This window comes from Leptonychotes weddellii, chromosome 12 (assembly GCF_054177405.1).
Source record: "Leptonychotes weddellii isolate Sample4059 chromosome 12, ASM5417740v2, whole genome shotgun sequence".
Classification (NCBI taxonomy): Eukaryota; Metazoa; Chordata; class Mammalia; order Carnivora; family Phocidae; genus Leptonychotes; species Leptonychotes weddellii.
Window position 1 is genome coordinate 20,455,396 of NC_138380.1, and position 14,929 is coordinate 20,470,324.

Consider the following 14,929-nt stretch of genomic DNA (forward strand, 5'->3'; position numbering starts at 1 on the left):
ATATATATATATATATTTACAACTTGTAAATGGAAGAGCTGGTCAAATGAGCCTGACTCAAAGTCCAATCTCTTTCCATACAGACCACAAGCTAGAGAAATTGCACAACCCTTGGTAGTCAGGGCTTACCCTATGAGCTTGGAAATAAGACCCAGGCACCCAAGCGCCCATCTTTCACAGAAGAGGACTCAAGCCCTGCTCTAAGGGGGTGAAACTGCCAGCTGGCTCACGGGCTTCATTGCTAGCCGCGGCATTCTCCATCTCCTCGACTGGAGTGGTGCCAGCTTTGAGACATTACCAACTGCCCCGACTATTTTAGCTCTTAGTTTAGAGAAACACAAGTCAAAGTAGCAGAAGATTCTGAGAGGGAAGAAAACATCTTGCATACAGGAAGAACTAGGTTAGGCTGTCAACTAAGAAAGGTGGCTCTCAGAAAGCTACTCAAAAATGGCCACTCTACTGGCAGTTGAGAAAGAAGAGGCATTTGGATTTAATCTTCTAGTTACTGATTTAGTCAGGCAAAAGCTGACTTGGAGACAAAACTCTGCCAGATTATTTCTTCCATTTGGTTGGATGTAGTCAGGTTCTGGGTGTCAGGGCCCTTTAATCCCAAACCATGGATTCTGGCTTCCTGTGCTCTCCAGCTAAGGGCAGCACAGAGAGGATTTGGGGGACCTAGAACCAGATGTTTCTCTGCCTTAGGCCTATACTTCTCAACTCCCCTGGGTGATGCTTCTTTTCTTTTTTTAAAAGATTTTATTTATTTATTTGAGAAAGTGTGTGTGCATGTGGTGGGGTGGGGAGAGACAGAGAGAGAGAAAGAGAGCATGAGCAGGGGGGCAGAGAGGGGCAGAGGGAGAGGGAGAAGCAGACTCCCTGCTGAGCAGGGAGCCAGATGTGGGGCTTGATCCCAGGACCCTGGGATCATGACCTGAGCCGAAGGCAGATGCTTAACTAACTGAGCCACCTAGTTGCCCCTCCAGGGTGATGGTTCTGAGAAAGCAGGTTCTTTACACACATAACCAGGGGGCAGGTTGGGGGTAAGATATTAGTGGAATGGCCCACCATGGCATAAGGGACCCAAGGCTAAGGCCATTTAAACATGCCTATTGGTAGCTGCTTTTGGTAGCCTATTGGTAAGATGCTTTTTACATCCTTGCCCTGCAGCAGGCTCTCCAGCCCTTTGCCCAGAAACATCTCTCATCTCTGAATTCGTAGTTCACAGAAGCAAGGAATACTCTCAAGACAAGAATCCATTTTAAGAATATTTTATTTATCTTTTGAGATTACATAGTCATTATTGCTGATCTAATACAATCACTTAGACATAAAGATTTCCAAGAGCCTCTCAGAAATGGTGATCCTTAGAGGTTTTATTTCCTTTCAGTAAGATGACAATGAGAACTAGATGATTATATATATAATATATATATTATATATATAGTTTAGTTTATCGTCTACGTAGAATTTGCTGGTGTTGCCTATTTTCTTTCCGTAATTTTCCTTTATTAAAAAAGCATAATGCAACAATGCATTTTGATTTCTTTTTTTTTTAAAACCATGACAAAGTTAATTTTGAGAAAACCACAGGAGCAGCAATTTCAGATCTGTTCAGAGAAAAGCCAAGCAGCAAAAAAGCTTTGCAGGAGTATGTGGCCATGGGGAACCGTGCTCATACGGGAGGGTAGGATGAGGAGGTAGGAGGGCAGACAGAAGGTAGACCAGATACCTCTTTTCCTTTTTAATGAGAAAAAAAACCAACCCTGATTTTCCATTAAGAAGGCAAAAAAGACCTTGAAAACTAGCACAAATTCATCGTAGAGAAAACAGTAAGTATCCCCACCTGCCAGGGCCATATACAAACAGATAATTAGTCTTCTTTCCCATGCTTCCAGATACCTAAGATGCATCTCAGGTGAGAGCTTGAGGAAAGAAGATACATTTGTTCTGATTCCAAGGGTAGAGGGAATGACCAAATTCCAACATTAAGGTAGAACCCAGATACTCAGGAGGCCTGGGCCTCCTACTTCTTAATGGTTGCTGACATGGGGTCCCCAGAGACAAAGGAAAAGAGGTCATCTGAAACTCAGAGGCAAATACCTCACCATGGGCAACAACATTGGCAACCTAACCTAGAGGCCTAAGGTGGCTCCTTTTTTATTTGGAATGGGTCTCTTTACTATAGCAAGGCAGGGTATGCTCTGTCAGGATCAGTACGTAGTAATGCTCCTCCACAGAAAGCCAGGCTTTACTGAGAAACAGCAGGTTATGATTTTTGGCTTAAGAACATAACAGGCTAGAGTTCAAATATCTGCCTAATGGAATCTGCCCTTGATATGAGTTACAAAGATCTGTATCTTTGTACAAAAGAGATCCAATTAATTAATACAAAACTCAGAACTGGGTAGGCAAAAGGAAGAACTGAGTGGCCTAGTGGGATTTTCAGCATTTATGATCTTTCTCATGAAAGAATATAGCCGTGTATGTGGCACTTTTCCAGTATGTGCTAAGACATACAGCCTCTGAGGAACCAGATGTTATGGGCTGAGGCTATATACTATTTAATGAGGCAAATAGCCATTTACCCAAAGCCCACCTCGCTACCTTCAAAAGGAAGGTCACTTCCAGACTAGCTCTGAAAGTATATGTGAAGACCAGGAGAAGCTGAAGAAGGTGGAGGTAGGAGAGGAGAATCAGGGTGGTAAGGTTATAGTGATCCTGGGTGGTCTGGTGGTGTTTCCTTGAGTCACCTTGGTCGTGAGACTATGAGGCAGACCAGGGTAGGAAAAAAAATGGGAAAAGAAAGAAACAAACAAACAGACCTGAGAGTGTTAAAGAAGGTTGTCAGGTGGGAAAGAGACTCGCTTCATTCAGGATTTCTAGGGCCACTCCAGACTTTAACTCTTAGAACCAGTCTGGTCCCAATGAAACCCTTAAGACCAACAGGTCAGTCTCCAAAAGGTATCCAACTCTTACGTGGGACATAAAATTTCAGGCTGCTCACATTACTAGTTTTTTGTAATGTTGGAGTTACTCAAGAAACCACCTCTGAAATATAGAATCCTAAGATGGAAGAGGTAAGAATATAAAAATATATCCCAGTAGAGAAGAAAAACCACAGACTAAGTCAGAGACACCAGATGTCAGTTTCATCAATGGCCAAAGAAATGAATGTCTGAGGAGGTTCAAACTAGTCAAACTAGCTTTAGTCATCTGGACACAGTTTACAGTGTCTTCTCTGTGTAGCTTAGCCAGTTAAGCTGCAAAGCCCTTCCCAGGAGACAAATATATTCTGCTTCTTTAGAATGTCAGGCTGTGGGCCTGAATGGCCTGTACCACTTCCAAAGCCCTACACCCACAAATCCATTGGAAAGTACATCTTTCCCTGCTCATTTTCAAAAGCAGTTTAGGCAATAAGAGGAAATTTCAGGAAGCAGAGTTTCACAACAAGCTCTCCTTTTCTGAGACAGTGCCAGTCTAGAGGGAACTTCCCGGGAAACTGTTCACTTAAATGACAAGTAAAACTATGGGCCCCAGTGGGGCTGGCCCTCACCTCCTGGGCAGAGGTTAGGTGGGTTACAAAGATGGCGAAAAAAAAATGTCTAACAAACACCAGAGCTGCTGAGGAAATAATGGAGGCACATTCCTCTTGGAACCAGAAAGTGTTAAAACAGACGTGAATATTCAAGGAAGAAAGGGATCCTGGGCAAGGAAGGAGACTCCCAGTAAGCACAGGCATAGCTAAGTTCTTGGTGTAGCTTGCTGAAGCCATAACACTCCATCCTTCCTAGTCATTTTATAAAGAAGGCAGTGATAGTGATGGTCAAGGCTGGGAACCCAGGCCATGTTAATTCAGTGGCTTCCAAAAGGCCTCACCTGGGGAAGGGCCAAAGCTGAGAAAGGCCGCTGCTGAAAATTTATTCCAGAAAACCCCAGAGAACAAGGAGTCTGGAATCCCTGGACTAACTCCTGAATCTGGACAAGAGACAAATGACCACTGCTGAGGATTCCAAGTCAATGGGGAATGATGCAGAAGATGCACTGGGAAGGATTACCCCATATCTTTCCTTCCTCAGCCTGTCCTTTGTGGCTCTCACAGCCCTCAGGGCAGTAACCACACTCTGGGCCAAGGCAACAGGCACAGGATTCTAGATTTTAATAAATAAATAACCTAACATATAGGATGAGCACGGCGGGCAGCTGATTGGAGAAGCAGCTTGCTGGGTTCTTTCCTGTATAGGAGTGGAGAAAAGACTTGGAGTTCTATTCCTTAAAACTTCTTCTGGCTTGAATTACAGGAACTTAATACCTAGAGGGAGAAAGAAAGATGAGACTGTGATGTTATCAGTTTGTGAGGATGCTGGGACATGAAGAGCCCACCTAAAGGTATATAGCAGCAGGGAGGCAGGGACTTTTCTGGAGTGTAGGATGAGGGCAGATACGTGGAGGTGCTTTTTCACATCAGTGAAAAAGACCAGTATTTCTCCATAAAGAGGTAAAAATCGTATCAAGAAGATGAAATGGAAAAAGGCAAATTCAGAAAAGGGAACACTATGTAGTGTCTGGAGAAGGCCTCAAAGAGTCCTTTGGGGGTGGCAGTGAGGGGGAGTAGATTTATTTTTCTGAGTTCATGTAAATGTGAAAGATGCAAAGTCCAATTCCAGTGCAGAAAGCTCTTTTCTACCCAGGCTTCCCTGTTTTCGGGGCGGCGGGTGGGGGGAGGGTGGCGGCAAGGCACCTGTAGTAATTAGGCTTGAAGGGCCCATTCTTGTTGAGTCCCAGATACTTGGCCTGTTCATCCGTCAGCTCTGTCAGGTGGGCATCAAAAGTGGGCAGGTGTAGGCTCGCCACATACTCATCTGGAACAGACCACAGAAGCCCTGGTATAAACATTCATGCGTCTTGTCTTGCTGTTCTCTCCAGGCTAGGCCTTAAAAAGTTGGAAGATACCTTCTAATTCCCAGAACTGAAAGAAAAATGCTCAACTGGCTCACTGGCCCAGAATTCTAAGGAGTAGCTGCTTGAGTTTAAAGCCAAGTGTTTTTCAAAGCCAGAACACTTCTTTTTTGCTAGCTGTCTCGTCCTTGAAGCTTTCCTTCTCCCCAGAAAGGAAGGGAGATATGAAAGAAGCAATAGTCCTTACCATCTAAAAGGATGGGGTAGCAGGGGACTAAAAAATGGGAAACTTGAACTTCACTTCTGCCTTACACGCTATACTTCGGGTTATTCTGAAAAACAAACACCTGAGGATATTGGAAAGGAATGTCTAATAATGACACTACACTGTTTGCTTTGCTTTTAGTACCCTTAGTTCTTATGGGTTTCTGTTTACATTCTATTACCTGAATACATATTATTCAGAATTTCATGTAATTTTCTAAGTATTTGTTTGGTCTTCCTAACTTCATTATACATTCAGTCAAAACATAGACTGTTCTATTTCTTTTATATCCTTCCAAAGGATATATTAAAGGGAAAATATGTCAACTTCTAACAGTTGCTATGCATCTAGGGCTAAAGCAGAACAAAACTAGAAGCTGATTTATTCTCTGATCTTTGCCTCAGGAGTTTATAAACACACTGTATTAGTTCAGGTGCTTGAGGCAGGTTCTTTAAAAGTTCAAGACAGTTTAATGTTTCTCTTATATGAAACACCCACATAACTAGTCTAACAGAAGCTATGCAGTCTTTCCTTTGGCCTGGACAATGAGGTCAGAGTGAGAAGATGTAGTATGAGAAGTTTTCTTGGTCTGAGGAAAGTCTGGAAGGGGCTATGTAGCAGCCTAGAAATGGAATAAGTCAGATGTCACAAGGTAGAAGATGAGTCCTCTTTGTTAGGGGAAGATTTTTTTCTCCTTTGAGGTTCTTGCATATAAGATACTTTAAGACAGAAAATCCTTAAAATTCACAGGCAGGTAAACCAAGTCATAGCAATATGTAATGATTTCAATAGGGCAACTCATGTGGAAAATGTGATAAATCCACTAGGAAGGGAACCTAGGAATCCTAGCTCCTACTTTGCAAGATACAGACATCATTTTTTCTCCCTATCCATAAGAAATTTAGCGCCCCAAAGTTCATTTAGCCTCTGACTCTGAACTACTTTGGTAAGGATGGGGATGGAAGAGCACATGCTTACCCATTTTCTTGGGCAACAGGTAGACATCCTGCTTATAACGACCCTCAGGAGCATTGTAAAGCTCTATCAAGGCAAGAGCCTAGAAAAGCAGAGAGATGGATGCTGATGTGCCATAATATCAAGTGAAACCTTGATGGTCTAATGACCCTTTCCAGCCCACTGCTTTCCCCCTCTGGTGGCCCTACCTGAGTAGTAGCGGTGATTGAGAGCACAAATGTAGGCACTGTGGAGCAGCTTAGGTTCAGCAGACGGCCCTAGAGAGCAAGGGTTAAGACACAGATGGGTTAGGACAAAGTCTCTAGCCTTTGAGGAGTGAGGGACGAGCACAACTGCCATTTTCCAAATACCTCGCAACTACCATTGCTGGATAAAAAGCAGGGGTTCAATAAATAGGAATGAATTGATTGACATTTAAGTGGAATTAAAAAATCTGGAAAATTTGATGAAGGTAATAGATAAAAGATCTCTGGGATTATGTAAAAAGGGATAGAGATGGTCACATGATACTGAGGCTTATGCCAAGGAAGGGCATATTTCTCTTGAATTTTCTACTTTCTACAACAGAATATCTTCCTTCTGAGGTATTGGCATTCCTTTGGAAGACTGTTGTAAACAAGGATGTAGTCAAATCCAAGGGCAACACCTCCAGGTTGTGAGGGGAGATACTTTTGGATTTAGGAAGCTGTGATGATTTCTGTGCTTCTTCCTTAGTTTGGTTCTCCTGAATTCAAGGGTATCCTTGTATTTTTACTGGGTGACTCAGAGAATACAAGAGGTAGAGACTACTGGAGAATGCTATCCTTTCCTATTTTGTTTCCCAGGAAGCCTGACCACTTTTTTTGCTCAAACATAGTAACCAAAACCAACTGTAGTGCTTGCTTTTGTCACCAAAATTACTAGATGGGACCTCCCAGGGCCACTGGAAACAAGTCACCAGACAGCTGGCTGATATCAAAGCAATTAATGAATATTTAACAACCTGCCCATCCCTTCTCTGGTATACACTCCTTTCTTGTGAAGAAATAATCCAGTCCCTTTACAGATGCCCTAAAGTATTTGAGAAGGTGGGATAAGGTGAAAAAAGAGAAAGAGAACAGTAAGGATACTCAAACATAAATTTAAGGGTCCCTAGGTGAAGATGGTATTATCGTTTACATTTTCATATTCAGTTTCTTTACTTAAAAAAAAAAAAGGAAAGAAAACTGACAGAATATCAAAACTCAAGGAAAGTATTATTAATCTCTTGTTATTTTGGTATCTTTCTCCAAAGAAGAGAAACTATCAAGGTCAGAACAGGGGGCACATCAATATTGCTGTCAGGAATCTAAGACTAGGGAAGAGAAGCTTTCAAGAAAGGAAAAGTGGCCAAACATTGACATGGAAGGCTAAGTGGAATGAAAATGAAGAATAAGTCTGAGCCAGAAGAAGCGAGGATAGGGAAATATTAATCACACAACCCATATATAGCTGGGTACCTACTACACATCTGGCTCAATTCAGAGGAATGGTCACTCAAAAACATGGAATCTATCAGCAAAGACAGGACCTTCCCAGAGCTTGCCTAAGACAGTTTAGTAACTGTCAGGAATATCTGCTTTGTGCTTACTGATTAAGCCATCCCACAAATGACATTATCTCTTTATAAGCATCAGTCAAAGTGGCATTGGTTCTATCTGTTAATTCTTCCACAGTAATAGTCATTATCTGACTCAACCTTCGGAGTGACACAGAGAGACAGGATAATTGGTGAAAAGTAAGGAACCAAAATAGTTTCTTAATTGCTGAATGAAAAGATCCTTCACAATTAGATGTAAAATCCAGTGGTAAAGTAGTTCAGCTTGTGCTAAAGAGGAGCTGAAAATATAAGAGAACATGTGGAGGAGGGGACCTGGGTATTGCAGTCTCTCCTGCCAGGGGTGAATTTCTCTTACCAGTCTCAGGTCTTACCTCTGCCAGCAATACTATCCTCTTGCCATCAGGCCATATTACATGGTCAACTTGGGATCTCACTCGCTCCCAGGTCAGTTCTGGTGTCCGCAGACTTGCCTGGAACACATACAGCAAGCACATCATCAGCCATGACTTGTCCCACTGCATGGATGGAAAGATGTTGAAGGGAGCCATTTCAAATAGCAAGTTGAAAGGAGCAACCAACATGCCAGACGGAGAATACCTGTCCCGGGTTGGTTAGGACTGTTCCATTTCGGGGAATTTAATCTTAGGCCCAGCCAGGAAGGGATCACTCAGGATGTCATTCCACAACATAGAGTGTACTGCTAAGCACAGTATAAGGTGCTATGGGAAATACAAAAGAAACCACAGACATGGTTTCTGCCTTCAAAAATCTCATACTTTAGCTGGGGACACAAAACAATGCATACGTGAGGGGGGAAAAAAGCCTTTAAAATACTTATAAAGCAACATGCAAACAAGTGCAAATTAATACAGAGCAAACAGAATACATAAGTGCTGAAGAGAAACAGAAAAAAGGAGGATCAGAGCTAAGTGGGATTTGTTAGAGAAGGCTGGTTGTCCTAAATATAGCATGCTGGGGCCCAAGGTTCTGCCTTCATGTCCTCATGTCCCAGGTTCCACCTTCTCAATGACGGTGGGTCACCCTAAAGTTACAGAAGCTTCGTGACCTAAGTGCAAATGTGAGGTAGCCTTTAGAGAAATGCTTAATGGCAGAGTAAAGCTCCCAACAGCTCACCCTCCTTCCACTTCTGTATATATTCCGAGAACAAGAGAAGAAATGTTAAGTTTATTAACAGCAGCAATCAAGTAACAGTCACAGGGTTTAGACTTAAGATAACAACTTCCTTCTTCCAATAGGCCATGCCTAAAATAGAAAGGGAGTCCATATTCTGAAACCATCCATTGGCTCAGTTGGTAAAATTGAGAAGTTCTGCCAAACAGCAGTTTTCAGACAAATAGAGAAACACTTTAGTTATACAATAATCATTTGCTGAGTACATATTATATTTATTCCAGGCAATGTAGTAAAGGACACTATTATAGATGAGACTGTGGACTCCTCTACTAGACTGTGAGCTATTTATGGACAGGGACTGTATCATCTTTTCATTACCAATCTAGTGGGAAAGACAGACATAATTATATTTCAGTATATTTAGGACTATATTAATGATCTAGACCATTTCTTTATTAGGTAGATGAGAAATAGAAAATGTCTTGAGATTTCAAGTTTCATAATTTCATTCAATCTTTATCTAAAGAGCAATTTGGTAGTAGCTAACAAATTTTTATATGTACTTAATCTCTGACCAATCAGTTTCACCTTTAGGGCTCCATCCTATAGAAACGCTCAAGTTCAGAATTGTTAAGTGCCCAAGAATGTTCAATCCAGTGTTATTTATAATAGCAAAAAATGTAATTTAATAAGGGAATGGCTAAGTAAATCCAGATAATCTCATACAATGGAATATTATGCAATTCTTATATAAAAAAAGGAGATCTGTATGCGTTAACATGAAAACCATTCATTATTGTTAAGTGAAAAAATAAAGTTGCAGAACAATATACTAGAACCCCAATTTTGTAAATGTTCTACTTCCTTCTTTAAACATATTTACCTTGCTTGAATTTTTATACTAAGCAAGTATTACTTTAAAGTTAGAATTAAGTTTTTTTTATAAATAAACACTGTTTAAAAAGAATTTAAACAAATAGACCACTTTGGTAAGTTAAGGATATACAAAGTAAATCCCTTAGCCTTTAGAAATAACAACATGGAGGGCAATAACCATGTAGAGCCAAAAGATATTGCTTGGTGACACTGGTATTTAAAGTAGTTCAGGTTCTTAGTGTCTCACACTCTTAATCTTCCAGAGGACAAGCAATCTTGGTGATTGGGAGTAAAAAGGTGACACCATGATAAAAGGAGTCTTCTGTCTTAGGAAGTCTTCCCTGGGAGAAAAAGATATGGTGGAATCAAAGAAGGGACACTTCTTATGAACATCATAAAATGCTTTGTTGAGGCAGTGTGCTGGAACACTGGAATGGTTGTGCTGCTAGCAAAAGACCTGAGGTCAGTTAAAACAGGGTTTGAAGAGGAACTAAGTCACATTATCTCTAGCACTGTCCAGGCAGCTCCCATAACCTAGTAAGTTTATCGGACAGTTACACTTCTTGAGAGAAGGATTTCCTATGACCAGCACAGTTTTGTAAGAATTTCTCTTAAAGGGGGTGCCTGGGTTGGCTCAGTCAGTTAAGCACCCGATGCTTGATTTTGGCTCAGGTCATGATCTCAGGGTCACGAGATCCAGCCCTGAATCCAGCTCCACACGGAGTCTGCTTGAGATTCTTTCTCCCTCTCCCTCTCCCTCTGCCCCTCCCCCTGCACATGTATTCTCTCTCTCTCAAATAAATAAATAAATCTTAAAAAAATTCTCTTAAAAACATCCCAATGTCTTTTCTGTTGATTTATAATCACTAAGCAATCTACCAGGAAAAAGGTTCCTTATTGTGACTGTGTTCCCAAACAAGGGGTACATCTCACTGTAAATAATTAGCTTGCACAAACTGGTATTATATGATTTTGGATAGTGCATATCAATTTTTTTCAGGGAGAACAACTGTGGTTCTAGTCCTGCAAAGTGCAGAGTCAATAGCAAGTCCCAGGTTCTAATTCTTTTGCTGGCAAAAACTTTTAAAGTATGTATACATAATGGCTTAGCCACTTGAATTGTGAAGCTTACAATCACACTGGCCATCTATGTGATGCATATGGGTAGGCAGGTCTGTTTTCAAGAGAAAAGGAAACATGTGAAAGAAAGACATGGCCAAAAGGCAGCTAAGAGCACAATCCCTATCACAGGTTCCCTAAGTAGTCATAGCATTAATATCTCTCAGAAAAAACTGCAGTTTTCTAAATGACCAACTCTTTTGACGAGATATTCCTTTCTAGAAATGCAGCAGTCAACATCTCAAGGTTAGGTAAAACTATAAATTCCCACACACCAAAAAAAAACACAAAAAACTAAAAACGCTTACATTTTTGGTTGCTAAAAATATCTGGAAAAATTTACTGAATCATTCACTTTCACCATTTCACTGAGATAACTTATAGAGACTTTCTTCTTTTTCACTCTCTACATCCAAGCCATCTAGCAAATCCCAATTGCCCTACCTTCACAATACATCACCTCCACTGCTTACCCACGTCATCTGAGCTACCACCTTCTATCACTGGAAATACTGAGAGAGCCTCCTATTATGCCCCCTATCACTACTCAAGCTCCAGAAATGATTTCTTTATTCCACAGCCAGAGTAATCTGTTAAAACAAATCAGATTTTGTCAGTCACCTGGTCTAAACTTTCCCATTGGAATGGCTTTCTCTTTTTTTTTTTAAGTAATCTCTATGCCCAACGTGGGGCTTGAACTCAGGACCGAGATCAAGAGTTGCGTGCTCTGGGGCGCCTGGGTGGCTCAGATGGTTAAGCATCTGCCTTCGGCTTGGGTCGTGATCCCAGGGTCCTGGGATCGAGCCCCACGTCTGGCTCCTGGCTCAGCGGGGAGCCTGCTTCTCCCTCTGCTTCTCCCTCTGCTTCTCCCCCTGCTCGTGCTCTCTCTCTTTCTCTGTATCTCTGTGTCTCGAATGAATAAATTAAATCTTTAAAAAAAAAAAAAGAAAGAAAAAAAAAGAGTTGTGTGCTCTACTGACTGAGCCAGCCAGGCGCCCATGGAATGGCTTCCAACAGCTTCCCTTATAACCAGAATAAAATCCGAAGTCCTCATTGTGGCCTACAAACACCTACATAACCCACTACCCTCCTTTAGCTGCCTCTTATTCTCATCCCTGTGCCCATTCTGTTCTTGCCACAATGGCCTCTTTTCTGTTCCTCAAACATCAAGCACTTTTCTACCTTAGCGTCTTTTACACACCATTCTCTCTGAATAGAATGCTCGGATGGCTTATTCCTTCAACTCATTTTGTTCAAATGTTATCTCCTCAAAGAGACCTTCCTTGATCACCTTAACTAAAATATCATTCTCAATGTCCCTACCTCGCTGTTTTTCTTCAATACTAGGCACTAACTGATGAAACTATTTGTTTATTGTCTGTGTCCTGCACTAGAATATAAGTGCCACAAGAGCAGGGATGTTCTTCACTATTTCTTCAGCCAATAAATACTCAGCACAGAACAGACCAATCATCAATACAAATTAAATAGTGAATGAACATTCTGGTTTCAGTTATTAGTTGAGTTTGCTATTTCCTTAAATTTCATTTTCTATGTCTGTGACACTATCACCAAAGGTTGAGTAACTTAACTTTTCTGAAGCCCTTCTGAGCCTCTCCCTTTCTGGATCATTTAGTTTAGTCATATACCTTGTGCAAAGAAAAGCACAAAGAGCGCCTTGGCTAGTGTTGGTTGGTGCCAGATATAGGGAGCTCCCTAGCAATACCTGCAAAACTAGGTCTAGTACCAACACAGCAGCCAGGGTGATCCTTTTCCTTTTAAAATAAAAGTCATCCTTTTAAAATAGAAGTAAGATTATTACAAATCTGGCAATGGCACCCTATTTCTCTCAGACTATAATCAGGAGTTCTTACAATGGCCTATGAGACCCCAGAAGATCTGGCTCATTCCTTCTTTGACCTTATTTTCCACTCTTCCCTGACCCATGCTCATTCTGCTCCAACCACACTGGCCTCATTGCTGATCCTCAAACAGACTAGGTACACTCCTGCCTTAGGGCATTTGCTCTGACTGTTCACAAAATGTTTTTCACCTAAAAATCCACATGGCTACTCAAGCTCCTCTAAAATGTAAGCTCTTTGAGGGCAGGAATCTTTGCCTGTTTTGTTCACTGACTCCAAGCATCTACAACAGCACTTGGCATATAGCAATCACACAATAAATATTTATGATTGAAGGTAGAGGAGTCTCCTAGCCTTTATCCTGAGAGATTACTTATGTCTGGATTGCTTTAGAGGACAGATTACCATCACAATTCAAAGCTTACCTAGAAATCATGAGGAGGTAATAGTACAATGTACAGGAAAACAAAACAAAACAAAAACTGGACTGGAAGTAAAAAAAAACCTTAATTTTGTGCTCCAATTTCATTTTTGAATCAATGTATATGACTGAACAATGGACTTAAGTTCTTGGTTTTCCAATTGAAAATCAGGAATAAGAATAATGCCTTGTGGGATAGTCAAGAGGATGAAATGAGATAAAGTAAAAATATAAAAATTACACAATTACATTTGGAATTGTTTTTATTTAAGAGCTGAAGGGTTTAGGAGAGAAAATTCCTTCCCCCTTCCCTTACTCAGAAGATTTCTCTTTAGATATCAGAGCATGACTATTTCCCTTAAGCTTTTCCCATTTGGGGGCTCTCTAAGCAGATTAATTTGGAAAAGGACAATCATGTGCTAGACAGTTTTAGAAATATTAATATCTTTGACTATTTAGTAAAAGGGCAGTATGGCACATAAGTGAAACTTAACCAAAAAAAAAAAAACAAACAAACCAAAACCATTCAGTATTTAAATTTCAATACTGAAAAAAAGAAATTATTCATTAGAAGGAAAATAATCTGATAAGACAAAAGTAATGGAGCCATGCCACTCAGAAAGCTCAGGGGTAGAAGTAGGCTTTGCTAGGTTGTTTTCCCAGCTATTTTTAATAACAGAAGAATAGAGCACAGTTAAAAAGAGAAACCATTTAAATAGATATTATCCAACAGACTCTCAATATATCAACTGATCCTTACCTGGCAATGCTGAAGCTCAATCAGAGCAGCCCTCAGGGCAGATGAAAGCATGCTTTGCTTGAGCCATTTACCCAGAGAGAAATACAATTGTGCCAGAAAAATGCCATAAAAATTTAAAACCAGAGTGAAAGTCAAACTGAGAGATACTTTGGTAAGTCTGAAAAGAAATAAATAATACTTCTATTAACTATTACTTGGGCGATGTAGTAGGACCAAGTGTTATGTTGGATTGGATAATTTTAGGGTGAATATATAATCAAATCAGAGAACCAAAGCAATAGATAAAATGGCTTATAGTGTAAGTAGGTATCAAGCTTGAGTGGAAGAAAATCATCATTTGAAATGACTGAAATGAAGAAGCTTTATGGTATCCATAAGCACAGATCATAGGGCTAGTAAGTGAACAGACTGTGGACAGTTCTGCTAGGACACTCCTGTTTAGGATGGCTGGTGACTCTTCTCTTTCCTCTTCCAGTTTATATTTCTTGGGAAGGAGAGAAAAAAAGCCCCCAATAATGAGTTACTTAATCTTACCACGTCAATCTCTGTGTTGGAATGTCCCATGTTACAAACGATGCAGCTATTCTTCATACGGTCCAAGTGCTCTCTGGTTACCACATTCTTGTTACCTTAAAAATAGAGGAGATATCCACATGAAAAGAAATGAAGTTGGACCCCTACTTCACACCATATGTGAAATTTAACTTGTCCTAAATGTAAGAGCTAAAGCTATAAAACTCTTAGGAGAACATAGGAATAAATCTTTGTGTTCTTGGGTTAGGCAATGGTTTCTTAGATATAACACCTAAAGTACAAGCAACCAAAGAAAAAATAAACTTGTGCTGCAAATGATATAATCAAGAAAGTGAGGCAGGTGGAGCAAGATGGCGGAGGAGTAGGAGACCTGGATTTCGTCTCCTCTCAGGAATTCAGCTGGATAGGGATCAAACCATTCGGAACACCTACAAACTCAACAGGAGATCAAAGAAAAGAAGAGCACAACTCTTTCATCAGAAAAGCGACCACATTCTGGAAGGTAGGA

At 40.7% G+C, this 14,929-nt stretch overlaps 1 protein-coding gene across 4 annotated transcripts in view; it reads right to left on the reverse strand.

The window, feature by feature from the left end:
* Positions 1-1,252: 1,252 nt before the first annotated feature.
* AHCYL2 (adenosylhomocysteinase like 2) overlaps positions 1,253-14,929 on the reverse strand; it is a 163,623-nt gene continuing 149,946 nt past the window's right edge. For all 4 annotated transcript variants that reach the window (XM_081800114.1, XM_081800112.1, XM_081800115.1 and 1 more), the window contains 6 exons: positions 14,422-14,516; positions 8,087-8,185; positions 6,325-6,393; positions 6,140-6,218; positions 4,739-4,859; positions 1,253-4,309 (listed from right to left, as the gene is read on the reverse strand). In XM_081800114.1, coding sequence (XP_081656240.1) covers positions 4,303-4,309; positions 4,739-4,859; positions 6,140-6,218; positions 6,325-6,393; positions 8,087-8,185; positions 14,422-14,516 — 470 coding nt within the window. In that variant the 3' untranslated portion in view covers positions 1,253-4,302. The remainder of the gene's footprint in view (positions 4,310-4,738; positions 4,860-6,139; positions 6,219-6,324; positions 6,394-8,086; positions 8,186-14,421; positions 14,517-14,929) is intronic.